Source organism: Tyto alba, unplaced genomic scaffold (genome assembly GCF_018691265.1).
Source record: "Tyto alba isolate M040663 unplaced genomic scaffold, T.alba_DEE_v4.0 Super-Scaffold_8, whole genome shotgun sequence".
NCBI lineage: Eukaryota > Metazoa > Chordata > Aves > Strigiformes > Tytonidae > Tyto > Tyto alba.
Genome location: NW_024881329.1, coordinates 1253732 through 1274165, shown reverse-complemented (window position 1 = coordinate 1274165; position 20434 = coordinate 1253732). Strand labels below are relative to the sequence as shown.

The window sequence follows — 20434 nt, the reverse complement described above, 5'->3', positions numbered from 1 at the left end:
CAGCTGTGAAGTAGAAGGGCTTGTTTCTGAGCCTCCTTAGGCAAGAGGAGAAGTAAGAAGGTTGGTAAGCAAGCAGATGATCCCTCGTCTCCTGCTGAACTTACCTTCCCTGAGAAACCCTAGCTGTGCTTCTAGGTAGCTTGCTGCCTACCTCCCATCCAATTTCAATGAGGGCAGGGCTGCAAACTACCCCTGCGAATCCTACATCAAGTTTGATTCCACTTTTACATAGCTGGCAACCTGTTTCACAATGAGGAGCACAGATTGCTTAGGAAAAAAAGAAAGGCAAAGCATTAGATAACAGTGCAAGGAGCATCTTTCCAAGGTAGCGTAAAACGCACCCCAGGGGTGGGGTGCACACCCCAGGGCTTTCTCACTAAAGCAGCCAGAGATGCCACCCTCTACCCTGTCACTGACCAAAGCGTCCCTCTGTCCCAAAGCCCCATGGAAAGGAAGCAAAGCCACCCCTGCCTGCTGATAGTTGGAGATACTGATGGGGATCTGTCGCTCAGTGGCAGCTCCAGGACCTCCAGGCAGCATGAAGTTGCCCTCAACTGTGTCTGTCAGCTCCCACTAGTTAAGCCCAAGGACTTTTTGGAAGGGGACAAAGAAAAATTAAAAAAAAAAAGAGCATGTGGAGATCCTGGCAGGCTGGCTCTTCATCTCCTGGTACGGTTTTGTCCCCTTTGCTCACCCCTGCCCCAAATGCCTCTGTGTCAGCCCTCAAGGATAATATTTGCCCAGCAAACAAGCTTTGCCATACAAGTCATGAGCGGGCAAGCCCAGGCTCTACAGAGAACAAAACCTACTCTTCCACCAATTCCCACTGAGAAGACTCCAGCTGGCATCTGAACAGCAGAGTCCTCCTCAACCTGCAAACAGAGGAGCTCCAAATAGCCCCATCCTCCCAGCAGCGAGCGATGATATGACCTGCAGAAAGCAAAGTTAAAGGCGGGTCCCTTCCCCTGTATTTTAAGACGGTTATTTCAAAACCCAGACTAAAAAATGGACTTAAAGACTACTACAACCCATCACCTTTGTCTTTAGTACAGGTTTAACAGGGCCAGTGAACTCCCCTGTGCCATCTGGGTGGGCTCTGTGCTGCCAGAGGGCAGCTCTGCTCCCCTCAGACAAGGACGATCACCTCACCGCTGCTCACGGACTCAGCTTTGCCTCAGCCCCAGGACCACACATCCTTTGGGGCAGGCTCTAGCAGTGTAGCTGAGGCAAAAAAAAAAAACCAAACCAACCCATACCAAGTGAGGTACCTGCCTCTAAGCAGGAGAGTTTACTTACCATTTTGTTTACCATCGCTGCAGAGGTGATGCTTAACACTGAACCACAGTCTCAGCTGGGATGCTAATAGAACAGCACAAAAAAGGGAACAAACTACTCTTCTGCACCTTGCAGGCTGTCTTGCCTCTAAGCTCTGCCTGGGGTCCTTTATAAAGCTTCTCTTAGTACTGACCAGAACAAAAAAGCTTATCAAACACACAAAAATAAATAGCATTTTGGAGCCACATTAATGAATCCTTAGCGTTACATGGATAAAGGTCAGGAAATACAAAAAGTTATGGTTCCCATAGTAATGCTAATTCAACCATACTGCATATATCCTGTGTATTTAGTGGTACACGTTGAAAAGAAAAAGGCTTCATCCACTGATGCCAAAAAGGTTTTTGATTTAGTAAAGACACCTGAATACCACCCCCACCACACACGACATTTATTGTTCAGAGACGTGGATTTTCAGATCGAATTGGATTAAGCCAATCTAAGCATCATTACAGCTCCCCATATCTAGGGCAACAGCAAGAGCTCTCAAGCATGCTTACAGACTGAACATTATTTGCCTAGCCTGAACAGAGGAAAGGGATCCAGGCGTCAGAACATGTTGAGTCACCAAATCGCAGTTGTTGGTGGTTCTGCACTTGGATGCAGCAGGGAGGTAGTAAGGAGAGATTGGAGAGAATAACTGACCAGCAACCCCCCCCAGAACTAGTAAATGTTAATCCATTTCTATAAATGCTCATTTCTTTGATACTAACAGCTTGAAATATCCCCCCTGCCTAGTATCCACTTCATGAGTCTAGAAACAGGTTGTGAATGAACTACAGCCATGCTAACCTCTCTCCACCACAAATCTGCGTACTGCTCTACACTCTGAGCTCCTGAGGTCTTATCTCCATGCTTTACATAAAGCCCACACCACTATTCTCAGAGGTACAGCTACAAGTGGTCCATTTGCATTTAGCAGCTACGACTAAGCAAGCAGATTTGCATGGGAAGCAAAAGACTCTTTTTTTTGTGCCATAGGAAATGCATTAAATCAAAGGGATTTGTACTGCATCTGTACTGGAGCAGAGGATTACTCCTCTGGCTATCTGTCTGGCAGAGGAAGGAAGGGTAGAGCAGAGACCTTGCAAACTCCTTTAAGAGGCAGTGAGGGCAAGGAAGAGGGAAGGCAGCTCTCAAGCACAAGAGCAAAGCATGCAATAGAAGAAAGGTGTACATTTGTGGGGGTATCTGCACGTGTCCTTTTTCCCTCCAATAAATCCGAATTCTTTTCCTAGTTCCCATGATCTCAGACAGAAGGACACAGTTCAGGACAACAGACACCTCTGAACTTCAGAAACCTGACTGGTGAAGAGAGAGGCTCTGCCAGCGTTGCTGTGAAGAGAGGCTCAGCCCTGCTAGACACCAGGGCACCCCCACAGCCCTGCTCAGAGGGCATCGAGTGGATGGAGCTGCTCACGGAGCAACGTCAACCCCAGAGCCTACAGCAGGACACTGGCACAGGAACACGCAGCAGAAGTCCTCTGCCCACAGGGTTACTGGGCGGCTGTCCCTTCACTCACACCTCTCAGGCCCTCGATGTCACCGTCCCTTGGGGTGCACTCACCTTCTCTTTTGGGCTCCGGCATCAAGTCTCTACATTTTAAAGAGGCTTTGCAACCCTCCCCACAGCTGCAATGCCTGGCTATTCCTCAGAGCTGCTCAAATCCCAGATGGCATCTAGCCACACCTGCTAAGGGTAACAAAGATTTGGTCACGCTTTATCTTATCTAAGCTATGATGACGCTCGTCTTCCTTCTTGGGCAAAGCTCAGCAGCTCTGCACCTGCAAGGAGGGGAGCTGGGCAGAGGTTCACACCAGAGAGGGATGGTTCTGCTGACCTGCCTGCCTGTCCCACCCCGCAAACAACCCGGCATTTAGTCCACAGGCAAGAGTTATGGGGAAAATAAGGCTCAGCAATATTTACACACCTCATGTCACCTTCACCTCAGCTGCTAGCACAGGCATATAGCTCACCTTCCCTAGACACGGTACAGCCACGCCAGTCCTTGCCAATAGATAAGCCGGTTAATTTATTTTATAGGGAGTCAGACCATTTGTCCAGAGAGAATACTTCAACATCCATCATGCTCTCAACCTGCTCACCTGCAGCTTAAATTCCCAGCTGGAGATGAGCTCCGTTCTCTCCTCTTCATTTTACAGAGGGTAAACTGAGGCAGATAAAAGCAGTACTCTTATTCAGAGATGTTTTGCTGAATGTGACAAAGAGGTATTCAGCTACTATAACAGGGAGGGCCACCAAGTTTTCCTGTATTACGCGTTATATCTGCCTTCCCACACCTGCACCTCTCCCAAGCTCCCGCTACACCCAGCCAAGGGCTCACAGCTAGTTTGCAGTCTGCTTCCAACCCTCCTTTTCCAGAGGCTGGGCTCACCTAACTATGCCCAGGTGTAGATGGATTTTTCCCAAAAGTTTTGCTTTCCATAGCCTAAATTACGTTCCACAATTTTATTTTTAACTCCACATAGCTACCAGTCCTACTCCTCCAAAGGTCTGCAGACACTCTGCTTGTTATTCTTTCCAAGAGCTTGAGATAAGAAGCAATAAACAGCTAGATACTGTTACACTGATTGCACAGCTACAACTGGGCTCGACATTTTTCAAGCCTTCACTGCAACGCCTTCATCCAACACAAGGCCAATTCTTTCAAAATGCTGTAGAAAATGTATTAAGAGCTCTCCCCTTATTCATACTCTCACCTCCTCTTCAGAAATGCAGGTTGCCTCAGCCCATGATACATCATCTGCTGTGAACAGCAACATCTCTGCATCTGCCAGGATCTAACCAGCATCACAAGCTCGGGCCAGCCTCACACCCGGTGTTGAGCCACCACATCAGATGTCAGGAGGTTCACAGCTCCCAGTCACATTTTTAGAGGTTTCCTGCCATCCTCAGAACAACACAAACTTTTCCTGCAGGGCCTTCAGGTGTATGTAATCCTCAAACAATCCTTCTGAGGCAGGCAGTCCCTTCCACATAGATGGGGCTGTTAACTGGTGTAGAAAAGTGATACAAAGTCTTGTACCAGCACAGAGATTAAAACTACAGAAGCAGGGGCAAGAGCTCCTCCTCCAGATGACATCTCTGCTAAATTATTTGCAATCACACACTTCACTAGACAGAAAGCAGGGATTTTACAAGCCTCTTTGCTCTCAATCTTATTACTTGAACAGATTTTCCTCCAGTTATGCCAACCAGATGAGAGCAGTGTACCCTTCAGAGCACCGTACCATAGCCCATGTCCTCCAAAACAAATCTACAATTAAAGTCACAGTCTCTAAGCACGCAAGACAGTATTAGTCCCTGCTTTAGTGCTCTGTGACACACAGTTAAAAGAAAAACAGGGCTTCTCAGTCATGCTACCCCAACACAAACGAAGCACAGGAAAGCCCACCATGGCTCCAGACTTCATTTGAAAGCTCACAGTACCACAACCTACACAAAACCCACAACAGCTATTAACCTGATGTTTGGCATTTTTCTCCCAAAGCTCACAGTATCTGTTACTCCACTGAGGTCCTGCAGCCAAGTGAAATACTTCAATTCAATCATTCCTGGCATCTTATACAGACATGCAGAAATCTCCAAGACAATCAGAAATCAGCATGAGAAAGCAAATTAAGAACATAATTAAAAAAACAAACCAAACCAAACCAAAACCAAACCCAAACACTTATGCCATTCCATGGTACTTTTCTTTTTTTAATGTCTAGCTGATGGTTTTTAAAAGCTTAGGGCTGGCAAACCTTGTGAACATATGGCCCAAGAAGAGTGCATTGTGCTCCTTGCCACAGCAGAAGCATGCAGGGAATACTTAGTGGATCCACCCCAGTGGTTCTTGCACAGCTGCAGAGGTCAGGTTTGCTTAGCAAAATGTGGAGTTAGGTCCATGCATAAGGAAATGCTTCTCAGCATCAGCCAAGAAATTAAAGCTTTAGGATGCAGGAGGGGGAAAAGAGAAGGCTGCTAGAAAAATATTAAGAGGGCCAATCAGAACATCAACATAATCTCCCTTTCAAGGTGCTGGGCTATCCACACCTCAAAGGATACACAGTGACAAAGGACAGAAAGCCTTACTAATTGTTGCAATTCTGCTCTTTTGATGTGACAACAAATTGGATCATTCAAGATTCAGATGTTCAAAGTAAACAAAATGTTTCCATCTCAGCCTTTATCTGGACAGCAGGCAAAGGTGTCTGGGGGAAGATGCTGATCTGATGATACATTTGCTACAGCTGGTTTCTCGTCACTGTCTTTAAATCCAAGATGAGCTCCTGCAAGCAGGCAAGGAAAGGTGGGAGGATTTGGTCCCCCACAGCAGCCTTATCAAATCAAAAAGATTTAGACAGCAAGTAATACGTGGGCTATATTATGGAAACCAAACCTAGTTTATTGCACGTAAGGATCAATATCTGCAAAGCTCGCTGACCATGAAGAACACGGTGCACGGAGCTGTGCCCACATCATTTATGTTAGCGCCGATTGTCCTCATCCTACTAGTTTATTCTCCGAGGCTGCTTGTCACGGGTGACAGCAGAACCCCAGCACCGTGTGCTGCTGAAGACAGTCCTGCATGCAGTCCTCCTCTGCAATACAATCTTCAGAGCAGTAGATGGGGGGGGGGGGGGGGGGAGGAGCATGATTCATTAGATGCATCAAACTGGGGTGCGGGGAGAAATTTTCCTATTTGATGGTGACAAAAAAAGCCAAGCAGACTTTCCGCTCAGACAGTTTATACTACCCAACTTAGCTTGCCTCAGCAGATGGACCAAGAGAAGAGTGATGCTCTGGAAAATGAGAATAACATTGTTCACCCAGCAAGGTAGCTTTGGAGAGATTTTATACCGTCTTACGAGGGACCCTAAAATTTTATGCCTCAGGCCTCACATCAGTCTCTGCAGCAGGATGCTCTGGCAAAGAGAGGATTCTTCCATTCCAGCCCACTGCAGTTTCTCAGAACCTCCTCTGGACCACCTGAATTGGCCAGTGAAAGGACAGACTAGACTGTTTATCTGTTTAATCTAGAAAAGCAATTTCTGTAGCCCTCAGGAAGTATAGATATATATATTCACCTCTATATACCTGCTTATATGATCCTCAGAAATAAATACAGCTCTAGAACACAAAAAATAAGATGCATTGCCCCTGAACCTGAGTAAGGCAAGCTTAGAAGTTACCAGCTCTCTGAGAGCCCATGATGCAAACCAGCCATCGTCTCCATCAGAATAAGCAAGGACTCAATGGGTCACATCTAACCAAGCAAACTGTGTTTGGATTATTCTGCCTCCTCAGGATCCTCCTGAGCACGTCCATCTCCCTGTGTCCGAGGCTGGCGATCGCTGGCCTCTTTTCCCCTTGGCTGTTTTCAGGAAGTCCTACAGGAAGGACCAAAGGTTCAACGCACAAGTTCACCAAAGTGCATCCCCATGCACACAGGATGTTACAGAGAAAGACGCTGAAGTCTTAGGAGAGGGAAAGCTCTGGTATTTTTTCCTTCCAAAGAGAAGGGGAAGCAGCAGTAACGCAGCTGCCATAGGGAGCTGCGGCATCTTTACTGTGCAGCTGTCATCTGCACCTGGATCACGGCAAGAAAGAACATTCCCTGAGCAGAGGATGCTGAAAAAAAAAATAAATGAGAAAATAAAAGATCTCCATCCAGGCCCGGCACACAAGACCAATGCCCCTGTACCTCATCCCAAAGGAGCCTGCAGAGTTCAGAGCCACAGAGGAGGGGAGAAGGCGGGAGGGGACAGCAGCTCCCCAGCCCACGCCTCGGGAGCTGGAGAAGGCGGCTTTGCACAGGAGCGGGGATCCTCCATGCCCACCCTTCGCTAGCCAGGGACCACCGGCACCCGGGGGGGGAAGCAGGTACGTCGCTCTGGGCCGGCGAGGACCCCCCGCAGCTCTCCTCTCCCCACAGAGAGGGACCGGGGAGGCCGCCGAGCCGAAGGCACCGCCGCGGCCCTTCGCTCCGAAACGCCCGGCGCCCCGCCGCGGGCCCGGGCCCCTGAGGGGGGTCCTGCCCGCCGGCCTCACAAAATGGCGGTGGGCAGCCGCCCCGCTGAGGGGACCCGCGCGCCACCAGCCCGCCCCTCGCACCGCTTACCTGACCCGGCGGAGGGGCAGCGGCGCGGAGCCGGCACCTGCGGCCGCCCTGCCCCGGGGAGCGGAGCGGAGCGGAGCCCTGCCAGCGCCGGAGGCGGCCCCGGCCCGGAAACGGGCGAGCGGGGAAAGCGGCCGGGCCGGGGCCCCGCCGGCCGCCCCCCCTCCCGCCTCCCGGGGTGGCTCCTGGAGGAAGAGCTCAACTTCAGCGGCTCACGGCACCGCGCTGGGCGGGCTGCCTCTCGCTGTTACGAGAAGGGAGAAAGCTGCTCGCTCCCTCAGCCCCGTGCCATGTTAATCACAGCGCTCGTCCCTGTCCTGGGATACCCCCTAACAACGTACCTTCCTACAGGCTACCGCTGTCAAAAGACTGGAAACAGGGGGAAAAAAAAAAAAAAAAGAGCCAAGCCCCGCAGCGCCTACCGGGCAGCTGCAGTGACAAACGCCAGCCTGCCCGGTGTGAGGGCCCCGGGATCCCGGCCGGCAGCACCCCAGGAGCGACGCCGGCTCCCCCGAACAGCCACGAGCATCTTTCGCCAACTGGTAAACAGAGGTGTAAGAGACAGGGTTGGATTTCCCCCAAGGATACCTCTGAATTGGAGAAGTTTCAAATTTGTGAGCAATTTACCAACCCCTTCGCAGGGGCCAAGCACCTGCAATTCCCACAAAACTTAATGCCTCTTGGAAAGCAGGATCTGCTCCGAAGCTCCCACAAAACACAGGCTAGTATCACCTGGAACGAGGAAGCGGGCCAAAACGCACCATTCTTTACCTCTAGGTCAATGCCCCATTCATCCCATGCTGATGCATGTTTACCCTGAAAGGACATTGAGCAGGATAGGGCCCAGCAGAACAAACCCACAGCATACAATGCGTTCAAAAAATATTTAATAAACCTTTAAATGGCAAGGCAAGCAATCTACCACAGCCAGGTAAATATATTGAGAAAGTTTTTATTAGAAGGTATATTTCTGCCAAAATAAATAGTTACATTTTCTTCAGCAAAACATTAGAAAAAAAAAAAAAAAAACAGGAAAAAAAAAATGCATCAACAAATTAATACTGAACTTTCAAAGTGACTGTGAACACTACTTAGCGACATTGCCGTGCAAATACATGACTTGTGTATGCTATCGCTGGTCTGGTTGCTGCTCTGACACCAATAATTTCCACAGGATCTCCACGTGTGTTGTGTGCTTAAGCATCTTCTCAAACTCAGTGACAGCAGCGGAGCCCCAGGACACCTTTAAGCTCAAAGAGCTGTGCTGGATGCTGTTTTTAAGAGCAAGAGAAAACCCCCAAAGAAAGAGGTATTTATTTCAAAGCGACATTTCCAAATCTTCTGTTTGGAACTGAGGTTTCCCCTCCCCGTGCAGGAGGGCTGATGTGGATCCACGTGCAGCGAGATGGATGGAGTCAGAGCACAGAGCAACGTCCTGCCCGTGCCGAGGGGAGCGCCTACGGCTGCATTCAGAAAGGCAGACACCGCAGGGACCCGGAGGGCAGGCAGGCCAGGGGCCCCTGTAAAGGCTCCGGGTGTGTTTGGCACAAATGAGCTGGCTGACAGGGCAGCCAGGTCCCTTCTCTCCTTGATTTGAGGGGAAGATGGAAATAAAGCTTGAGAAATCTGTTGGCGAGGCCCTCTGGCAACGCTCAGCCCTGCCACCCACCACACCTAGCACCTGTTTAGCTGAAATGGACCCCTCAGGGAAACACACACACACACAGAGCTTTAGGTATCTCTCCCTCTTCTCTCAGAGGAAGGCGTGAATTACTAGATTAATTTTTTTAAATGGACAAAACCACTGGGGAATATGCCATCTAGTACTAGGGACACCCCAGTGCTGGCAGACGGCAGATTCTTTTATTCTCTGGTCTGACTGTTGCAGGTACACAGCCCTCCAAGAAGTTACGAGAAAACAATTCCTAGGTCCTATAGGTAGTGGTCAGAAGTGTTTTCTACCCCTTGAAAATCAGCTTGAAATCAGTATTAGCAGTAGGGCAGGCAGCAAACCAACCCAACATACCACACACAAATTGTGGCTTACAGAGCATGCCATAGATACAGACTGTTGTACACAACATAAAAACTCTACAGTGTTGTACAGGTTTGGGGCTGGTTAGAGACAGAAGTTCAACCATTAGCATTAAAAGCAGCAAGTAGTATCACAGGAAGGAGGAAAAAAAAAAAAAAAAGTGGATTCCTGAACCTTTAATGTGGAAGAGTGGAAATGGCAAGGGCTGGGACTCCTGCAGAGCTCAAGTGAATGCTGTAAGGACAATTGGACATGGACTTAATGATGAACAGAGGTCCAGGAGCCTGACCTCTCAGCCACCATGCACTGGAGAGGAGGCAGGCCCTGGCAACTACCCGCTGGGCTGCCCAGCCACACGATTTGCCAAAGAAGGGACTGACTGCTATACATGATTACCTTGTTCCTATGAACTTGGCAAATATAAGTTAATCAGCAACTGCTACGCAGAAGATAGTGCATGCCACGAGGTACACACAGAACAAAGATTTGAAGAATTCCAGTTAGCACCATCACAATAAACCCCTCCATGTCCAATTCAGAGCCTATCGCGAGGTTTCCAGGGATTTTAAAGAGCGAGGTCTGATCTAGATAAGGCAGACACTGAGTAACAAAAAGCTATTCTTCAAAAGCAGCCACAGCCCCTTCTCTGCATCAGAAGGCAAGATCTTCCCTACTTTCTTAATTCTTTGCAATCTGTGATAAATGAGCAGCAAGAATTTCAAGCAAATGCATGAAGCTTCTCTTCAAGGAAGAGGGGGGTAGTTTGAGGTATTTTTGACAGATCTGCAGTTCCTTTATGAGAGCTTAAATCTGTAAAGCCAACAAGCTATCACACAACAGCCACTGCATCACTTGGGGCATAAACACAGGCAAATGAAGAGTTAATATAGAGTGGTGCTTTCCCAGGATCCGTTCACACCCTGCAAATTAGCATAGGGAAAACAGGAATTTCCTCCCTGAAGAGTTAGACCTTTATATTTAAAGCCAGGCTCTGGTTTGTGGTTACAGTTTGAAGCATACAAAAACTTCTCTTTGGGAGGTTAATATAATAACCTAAAGGACAGATGAGGTGAACTACAAAATGAAACTCAGGCCTTTTACCAGGTACAGTGGTTAGTCTCTTGAAATGCATGGACTAGAACCAGCAAGCCTTCTAGATCAGAGCACTGGGAGACAGTGGCACCAGCCCACTCAGTTCTGATGCAAAAGGAGAACTGAGGAGGATCCAGGGGATAAGGGTGCCAAGCTGCAATTTCTTAGCGTACTCTGTTGCCAAGAGGATTTTGCTTCATAGTTTAGTGGTTTACATAATCACTCAGTAGTTTTACCAGTCCAGGAAGAAGGGATAAAAAAATAGTTGCATCATTTTCTCCACCCATATATCAACACAAACAAGGCAGAGTCAAAAGGGCCAGCAGCTTCTAAGCACAAGACTATCCTTATTCAGCTCTGCCCCTCACAGATGTTTTGCTTTTGGATGAAATGCCTTCATCTCTTGCCACTACATATCTTTATGTTCTTGCCAATTGCTTTGTGTGCGTTAGGGACAAGAGACATGGATCTGGCAAACTAAGCAGCTGCACATGTGCCATTCCCCCAAAGGAGGTAGCCCAAAGCAGTGGAAGAAATCCCACACCAAACCACAAAATAAACACCTTTTCTCAATTCCTGCTCCCACTAATTGACACTAGCTTGTGGCTGGTTCACTTTGTTTAGAGTTATATCCATCTAGCAGTAAGCTTTTTCTGCAGGCTTTAGACAATCACAAGATTGACTTGTTTTATAATCCAATATTCCTGTTCTGGTTTCAGAATCCTCCGTTTTTGTTTGTTTTTTTGTTTTTGTTTTTTTTTTTCCTCTTCCTGTAGTGACTTCCTTGTTCCCTAATTGCCTTAACTATGTGAAGCTTAAGACTAAATCTGACTGCATAAGTGCAGGCCTGCTTCATAAGCTATGCAGGCCTTTGTGTTACATAGGTAGGTTACATCCAGGAAGGGCAGTGGGGTGATACTTGGAGTCACGAGTTCATATTTGCACTGGCATCTCCCAGACAGTCGGTTGCCCGGTCTACTGCCTCCCAGTTTGCAATGGCCACTGCAGAAAAGTCCTGATGCTTATCACAGTCTCCACCACAAACACCCAAACCCATGCCCAGTGCACAGTTGTGCTGGTGGGAAACAGCACCCACCACCTCACCCACACCGACCATGCAGATGCGATCGAGCAGATTCACTACTTTCTCCAGCTATTAGTAGAGCTTCTGGGGTTATTTTCCCTTTCTAAATCAAAGGTGCAAAAGAGAGCCTATTATAAACCCACATATAGGTTACATAATCAGCTTCAGACACCCTGTCCTGCTCCCCAGCAAAGACAGTGTATGTTTGCTTTGGCCAGTTGCATACTGTTTGTGCTAGGAGAGGTAGAAGACGCCTCATGCAGCTAGACACGCTGCAGAAAGAGATACCAGGAGCTGTTTTTGTGTCATAGTGCAAGGACTTTAGCTTAAGTATGTGCAAACCCCACCGGAAGACATGGCTCACCCTCTGAAGAACAGGGAGTCCGTGCTTCTGCACAGCAAGTCACAACCAGACTACCACCTAGAAGGCAGCACTTTACAAGGCAGAATCCTGCCCTGCTACAGACCCGGCAGCTCTGGTGTTCTAAGGAACAAGGCAAAAGTAGCCCCTTCCAAGCGGGCTGCACGTGCACCAACGCTCCTCACTTCACTTCCACTTCTCATGCTCCTGCTGTTGCCAGCTGCCGAGCTGTACCTGCGAGCCACAACGCTGAGACAGGCAAGCTGTGAGGCTGGTATAGCTACGAGCCTAAATCCTTCTCACTCCAAACCCTCAATGTCCAAACTCTTCAAGCCCCAGTTTGGCAGGAGATCCCTTCTGTATCACCTACTTGGTATTTCCTTCAGTTATACGGTCCCTTAAGGAGCAAAGCCTGACCCCTGCCATAGGCAGCCGCTTCCCCAGCACTTGCTGGGACACTCCACCACAAGACGCTCAAAAATAACATGCCCTGCACAATCTCACCTTCCTACAAGCCTTTCACATTGCTTCAGCTGCTAAGCTGATCCCGAGACAGACTGAGCTTTTCCAGGGCAACCCCACACTAATTCCATTCACAGTGACAGGAATGGAGCCTCAAATTCAATGTGTTTCCCTGGAAAAAAAAAAATCTGCCTGAATTACTGCTTTAAAATAAACTCAGTGACTGACTTAACACCTAGAGTTCAAGCTGCAGCAGTTTCATGAGGACAAAAATCAAAAAGGGAGAGACCATGACAACCTGAATCAGGGTAAATACATAAGTTCTCTACATTTCTGCAGTCCCAGTGCAGCCTGCAGCAGAACCAGCTCTGGTTTCCAGTGGGGATGCAGCTAAGGGACAGAGGAAAAGACATGGCTTCAGAAAAAAAGAAAGTCAAGAGATTTGGAAGCCATGAGAAAAACTGGTTTGGCAAGAGGCTACTTCATCCTTCAGCACAAACAGCTAGGGGATGTCAGATGATTTAAGAAAAAGCAAGACTCATGCTCTAAAAAACAAAGGAAGCTAAAAGCTGTATGAGCTCGAGAGCGTCATCTACAATCCTGATTGTTTGGTGGTAAAAAGCAACAGCAATTCAAAGTGCATTATTTGGGAGAGCCCAGCTGGGTCAGCATCAGCCTGGCCACGGGCAAGGGCCAGGCATCAACACAGGTCTAGAGCAAGGTATCAGCCCATGTGTGTCTTTGAACACAGAGATCCCTTGCCTGGCCCAGTGGGCAAGAAATGGCTACTGTCAATTCCACCAGTCTCCATCCCGGGGGGAACCTCCTTTGCAGCATATTCAGGAGCACAGGGCAGCCTGCTGCTGAGGGATGAGACTGGTCCCACCCTACATCCACTCCCCTTCCCACCCACCCTCATCCCTTCACAGCAGCAGGCTCAGAAGAGTGGCAGGCACTCTTTCGCACAGTCTAGAGGTGGAAGCTTTATCTGAAACCCTTCCCGAGGGAAGAGAGAGGCCTGCATGTCCACGTTGATGCACAGTAAGCCCAGCATCAGCTGGCGCTGGTACTCTTCCCACTTCATCATGACATCAGACAGGGAACGGTTGCTTCTCATCCACATAGGCAGGGCTTCACCACAAGCTGGTGTGGAAGAAAGTGGCAAGCTCTGAGGCCCTCCAAGCTCGAGGTGATAGTAAAGCCTGAAAGGCAAACACATGCAAAGAATCAGTACATGGGAAGACTTGAGCAGGTCACCAGACCAGAGCTCCAAAACCACAGAGCTACTTTGTTCTACCACTGACTACACGATCCTAGTCGTAAGTCTGTGTGTGCCCATCCTCCCCCTCACATCTCTTGATTATTCAGACCATGAGCTGTTCTGGGTAAGAATCACACCCTTGTACTAGGATCCAAATCACAACTGGGACCCTCTGCCTACTACTTTAATACAGCTTCCTATTCTCACCCAAGCAACAGAGCCTTGCCTCAGCCTCAAGCCACGACCTAGTGCAGGGATCTAGATCTTGAGGCAGAAAAGGTCATTTGAACGTGCGCACCTCTTGAAAAGACCTTTTAGGGGACCCTGGGCCAGCAAATGCCACACAAGCACCTTTATCTTCTACACAGAGCATGGAACAAGCTATTGTTTACAATATGGAATAGCATATTGTTTTAATTAGATGTACCCCTTCTGCCATAGCAGCTTCATTACAGGGTCTTCCCTGTAATGGGAAGAATGAAGGAGACCATGTACTGAGTCTATCCAACCGTTAACGAAGCCAAGAGACCATGGACAAGATTTGCATTTTACGTTGGACAGTAAATCCTTCTGGTCGATTTGTGCCTGACTTGCTCTTGCTCCAATGGAATAGAGTCTGTAGAAGCCAAAGGTGAAAGGGGAAGTGAAGGGCTCCTCCAGACCAGTGCTGCGGAGGAAAGCAGACATACCTGGCTGAAAGGTGGCTGCCCAGTTTCTTCTTGGCTTTCTTCACAAGATAGTTGCAGATTTCAGTCATCTGTTCTCTCATCCATCTGATATCCTCAGGGATATCTGGGAGCCATTCCAGCAACCTGGGAAAAGACAGGAGACAACCATTAGTTGGGCCACGCAAAGGATGGGATGAAAAGAATGCCAGTTTTGCCTCCTATCACTGGTTACTCATTATTTTTATAACGCGTTAAGAGCCATTTACACTATCGTTTATAGAATTATGGAGGAGAAGCTGTGAAGGTTGAGAACAGCCCAGGGACAACTTATTTTCTTCCCGTATTTTTCATCCACTTTCAGGTTTGGAAAGTGTTTTTCCCCTAAGCCTATCACAAGCTATTTCCTTCTGTAAACTTTTCATAGGGTCCTTCATACCAAGAACAAGTCTGACTAGACCTGTCTTCCCAGCCGTGTAAGTGTAGAGCTGGAAATGTCTGGGACTACTCCACCCCTCACTCCAGAGGGGAACCACCTCTTGTGTGGTTCCTACTCTCATCCCCACACTCCCAGTTCAGAAGTCTCTCTCCAGGGTCCAAAATTTATCACCATTTTCTAGGGCAAGTTCCAGAACACAGCCATCTTCCTTCAAGGTGGAAGTACTGGCTGTAGCTAAATGACACATGAAGGTAGGAAAAGTTTTAGGATTTTTTTTTTTTTTCACGTGTCTGGTAAGTGGCAGGAACTCTTTCCCCAGGAACTCTGGCACTGCAGAGATAGAGAGGATCCTACTTCGTCCATTCATGCTCCACCAGCTACATCAAACACTTGGCTGCACTGGGAAGAACACCGAGTGAACCAGCTTGAAGGCCTACCTGACAGTGAAGGAAACTGCAGACTCCAGAGGCAGCATATAGGGGACCATCATTGCTGTGGCCACACGTATAGGCAGCATGTTGGTGATGCCAGTCAGGAAACTTCTTCTTTCAGCACAAGCTTCCAGAAGAGCTGAAGACAGAAGAGAATATGGCTGAATCCACACCCAGTTGGACTATCCCTTTCCTTGCCATACCCCAGAATATACCTAGCCTGAGGTCTCCCCTCTCCACCTTCCACTTCTTAAGGAATTCTTGTTCAGGGTAGTAATGCTCTGAGCACAGCTGAGAGCAGCAGCATTTAGCTTTATCAGGCTCCCAGAGGAGTGAGCAACAAGATGCCCTCCTCTCCTTACCATGCAGAACACTGTCAAATGAGTCAACCTCTCCCAATTCAGCCTCCCTAGGGCAGGCCACAACTTTATCTAAGAGGCCCCAACTCCACCTAACCATCAGTGGGTGCCAGTTCAGTCCCTGGGTATGGCCAAGCCCAGCCACAAGCAATACCCACGCATCCCAGTAATCCTCTGAAGTGGACCAGATTATCACCAGGAAGATTACCAGGGCTCTCTCCCTTTGGACCAGATTATCACCAGGAAGATTACCTGGATCTCTCCCTTTGGATCATACCTTGGTTCAGTCTGGGAGGCAAGTGTTCAAAGATGTGCTCTTCAACAACAGCAAGGGCAGCATTGTCTTCTAGTTGGTCCTCAGCTTCTGTTTCTTCCTCTTTCTTCTCTCCTGGGGGGGGTTCTATGGCAAGGAGAGGACGGGCAGGACTTGGACGATGAAGGAGACCTGAGAAGAGAAGCCATACCATAAGGATGATACAAACTAGCTGCCCTGCCTTGCCTGGCCTTTAGAATGTTAGTCCTCACTTCACCCTAAACCCCTACAGACAAGCCGAGGTCATACTCAGCCTCTTTAGCTTACATCTACTGTAATGCTTACCACAATGAGTTAGAAACCTTGCTGCTTTAAGATCATCCTCTCTTTCCCCACCAGAAATTCTAACTTTTCCCCTTGAAGTACCACAGGGTGCTGTCTGACAGCGTTTTGTTGCTATAATCTGCCCATCACCAATCTTGCAGGCAAGATTGTCCTCCTGCAGCTTAATCCACAAACGCAGCTGCATGAGTGCTCTTATCCCAGTAAGGTGCACACCACATGGCAAACAAATATGCTTGATCTGCTGTAAACTGACACTAGGTGGCATCAAACACACACTCAAGAGTTGGAAGCAAGGAAGTCCAGGGTTTGCACATAGCAAACCAGTAGTATCAAACTGCCAGGCGCAGCAGGCTGCTGAGAGCACGCCAGCACTCTACACTGCTGTGCCACATTAGACATACCCTGGCTGCACATCAAAAGGAGCAGGGTATTTGCAGGAGCTCCAAATGGCCCTGATGCCTGACAATTGTGTTGGTGTAGCACCGAGCACAGGCTAAGTAGCTTCAACGCTCAGATGTGCCAAAACCGCTGCTCTGGCATCAGAGTGGTTAAAGTCCTTCTGCATTACATGGAAAGGTGTCCACTCCACCCGTGCTCCCTGAAGTGCTAAAACAGACCTATTAATGGAAATTCCATATTCTGATGTCTGAGGCAAAGCTCAATTCCGCCCTTCCACCTTTCATATGCACCACTGACTATCCTCAGAGCCAAGGCACCAAGCCTGGCACAGAAGAGGCAAGTCAGTGCGCCCTACAAACACGCAGTGCCTTACCATTCTTCTTCAGGAAGTGCAGTGCATCCCGATAGCCCTGCTTGCACATATCCCGCAGCACCTGTGGGCAGAGGAAAGCAAGAGCAAGTCATCTGGAGATTGTCTGGCTAAGCAGAGCAAACACCCGGCTCAATGCTGGCTTTAGAGCAGTTTTCATGACTCCTGAGCTATCCCAAGGACAGGTTTCATCCTTGCCAGCTCTACCCAGGCTTTGAGCAGGAATGGGAGGTATAACATGAATACATTGGATAGGGGAATCACAGGATAATGCAGATTGGAAGGGACTCTTGGAATCCTACATAAATACAGGCTTAGAGTTGCAGCCACCTCATCTCCCCATCTAGAGCTGATACTGCTTTGGGCAGCCTTCAGAGTCACTCTGACAAGCAGCCCAGAATACTTCCCAGCAGATGCCAGGAAGGGCCACTGCATTTGCAGGTAAAGACAGCTAAGACTACAGAGGGGGAAGGAAAAAACTTGTCCAAGTAATTCAGCACATGAATGCATGCTCATTATGCCCAAATGCCAGGGCTATCTGAGTCTGCATTTGCTCAGAAGCATGCAAAGCTGTTCGCAGTGCCACCTGCTCCACTGGCACTTTTTAGGAGACAGTCACTGGCTGCAGCCTGGCAGCTCTGTCCTGACCTTAAAACACCCAAGAGCACATTCGTTCTGATGGCTGATACATCCTTGTTTACCAGTGAGCCTGAATTCCTGGCAAACGCTACTCTTGGGATCACAACACGGGAATACTTTCCAAGCAACTGCTACCACCTAAATTCCAGATCTCCCAGCAGCAAAAGAAAACCAAGCCACTTATACAACTTTGTGCAGATGGTAAAGGTTTGCCAAGTCACTGGGTTGATAATGTCAAGGTTAAAAACCAGACAAACAGGAGATACAAAATTAACAGTGTCTGGAATCTTCTGCTAAAGTGTACAGCATAGGCAGCGCCTACACACTGAACCCAAGTCCTGGTGCTGCCAGGAAGCTCACCTGTGGCTCTGGAGGAAACAGGGCCTTTGAGAGGCGGTACAGATTGCGAAGGTTGAACTGGATGCTTGTATTGGTGACTCTCAGCTCATGCATGTTTGTGGAACTGTCCCGTGGACAAATATCACTCTCTCCAGAGAATGGAGACACCGTGATTGTGTTCTTCAGCTCATACCGTGGCAAGTTGTCAGAAATCCCTCCATCAACGTATCTCTGAAATCAAGACAAACGAAGCACTCTTCAGTCTCGTAACTAACCAAGCAGCCTTTTTACTCTTTGTTGCTGTCCAACTTGGGAAGATAACGGAGTACATCCACCAGCACTGGAGGAATCAAAACCAGTGATAGCACAGCTGTGTTGTCTATAACTCTCCTTTTGCTATGTGCCTTTCTTCCTATGGTCAAGTGTGTTGGTCACAAGTGTTCAATGAGAAAGGCATATTCACTTGTGCCACTGCCGACTTACATCTCTCCTATGGTGTTTGATTGCTGGTCAATTAAATAATATGACACACCAACAACCACCCGCAGTACAAATTAGCACTGATCTAAGCTGTCACACTGTGCCACTGTGCCATTTTTCACTTGTGTTTAAAATTAATAAGCTCAGACATGAGTCCCCACTGGCAGAAGGTTTGTTACCCAAGAGTAAAACCAGCTGACTTGTTGCTAGCAGGCTTATCGAGCAGCAATCCCACCACATGCATACACGTTTGGAATCTACTTGCTGTGGTGTGATAACAGCACACAAGGGGGTTGGGTTTCGCTCTTAACAGGCACCCTTTTATCAGAGAATGTTCTGTATCCATGTACCATAAACACATTTGCGTTACCCTTGCAGGAAGGGCAACCCCAGTAGCGTGTACTCAATTCAAAGTATTTGTTGGAGTACCATAATTGCACAAGAAGCTGAGCAAGACAATTCCTATCACAGGGCTTTGGCAGAGTGACATGCAGAAGATAAAAGGAAGGGTCAAGTTGGTCAAGTCAAAAGAGCAGGAAGTTTGAGACCTTTGCAGAGAAACAACTCAAGCTCTTGAGAACCTCAGTTGCAGAAGAGTCCTGCTGATTTTGTATCGGGGTTGATCCTGCCATTTGCTGCCTGGAACCCTTCCCTCTTTGGAGGGCTTCAAACACAGATCATCATACAGGAGATACACAGCCCCATAAGCAGCAGCTGTAAGATCTTTCAGCTCTCTGCTGGGTGAGGAGCTGAGCTGGCAGAGGCAGAACCCAGGCAGAGCACGGAAATGCTGATCAGAAGAGGAGGTGCCCCATTCTGGGTCATGCTTTGCCTTGTCTCACAGGCAGACTGACCACCGACATCAGTCGTCTGCTGCACAATGCCTACAAAAATGCCAACTGCTTTGCCTGGAGAGTGCTTTGCACTCTGTTCTCTCTTGCTCTGGATGGCAGACAGGCAGAGATCTCTTCAAGCAGCTTCTCAGAGCCTGGGGGAACAGTTCATAGGCTCTCAGGCTGAAAGCAGTCAAATTCAGCTGCAGGAATCCAGCTCCCACCAACGTAACAGGGTCAGGGTGGACTGCTGTTCGGGGAAAGCACAGCAGGTTTCTTGGGGGCAAACTAAACCTCGGGGCTACCTCTGCATACAGCCTACAGGTTCAAGGGAGATGGCTTGTGATTACAGTTGTAGGCTACAGCAGCACTAACTCATAGCACAGGGCATTTTGTCCTCATGTCAGGCCTTGTTCACCACAGTATCAAGACAGACATAGAGACTCCTGCACCACCTGAATTTGGGCAGTGAAGGAAGTAGAAGGATGGGATAGATTAAACTCAAGAAGCACACTCTCTCGGAAACAGTAACACTCAGATTGCTTACAGGATACTTCTTAGACAACAGAGGTGCCAAAAATCAATTGAACCCTCACCCCCCTTTTAACATGGACATCAGTTTTCCCTAGGCCAAAAGCATCCATAGCAAACTGTCATTGACATCATCTCCCCAGAGCTGCTCCACGGAAAGCCAGACTGGGCACAGCTAGAGCTGGAGACGTCTGGGTGACTCCCTCTGCAAGGATGAGATCATGGCAGGCTGAGTGGGGAGAGGACATGGCAAAGCAGGCAGCACCCGGTTTGTTTAAAGAAGATGGAGTGAAGTGTTTCAGCCACTTAACTAAAACACTAGTTTTGTGGTAAGGCTGCAGAAGCATGCATTTCCCTGAGGGCGGCAGCACGAGTGCATGGATGCCATTGGAAAGAAGGCTTCACTACAATAAGGCTGCCAGGCAAAGCTTTCTCACTGCGTGGAAATCTAGGAATACACATGCAGACCCTGCTCTCTGGTCCACCATTCCCCAAGCAATGCTGATTATTATTCCTCACTCAAGATCAGCTGCTACTTCTTTGGCTTTGACTGAACCTCCAGCAACCCAAGCCTAACCAACCTCTCTCCGGCTTCC

The 20434-nt window shown here is 48.4% G+C and overlaps 2 protein-coding genes across 2 annotated transcripts in view; both read right to left on the bottom strand.

Moving 5' to 3' along the window:
• Window positions 1-7553, bottom strand: part of CRACR2B (calcium release activated channel regulator 2B) — a 48015-nt gene extending 40462 nt beyond the window's left edge. Inside the window, exon 1 of the mRNA XM_033003496.2 lies at window positions 7464-7553. The gene's annotated coding sequence lies outside the window, so the exon portion shown is untranslated. The remainder of the gene's footprint in view (window positions 1-7463) is intronic.
• Window positions 7554-8330: 777 nt separating this feature from the next.
• Window positions 8331-20434, bottom strand: part of PNPLA2 (patatin like phospholipase domain containing 2) — a 30502-nt gene continuing 18398 nt past the window's right edge. Inside the window, exons 4-9 of the mRNA XM_042785225.1 lie at window positions 18016-18225; window positions 17020-17080; window positions 15927-16094; window positions 15297-15429; window positions 14445-14567; window positions 8331-13696 (exon numbers count right to left, since the gene is read on the bottom strand). Coding sequence (XP_042641159.1) covers window positions 13432-13696; window positions 14445-14567; window positions 15297-15429; window positions 15927-16094; window positions 17020-17080; window positions 18016-18225 — 960 coding nt within the window. The 3' untranslated portion in view covers window positions 8331-13431. The remainder of the gene's footprint in view (window positions 13697-14444; window positions 14568-15296; window positions 15430-15926; window positions 16095-17019; window positions 17081-18015; window positions 18226-20434) is intronic.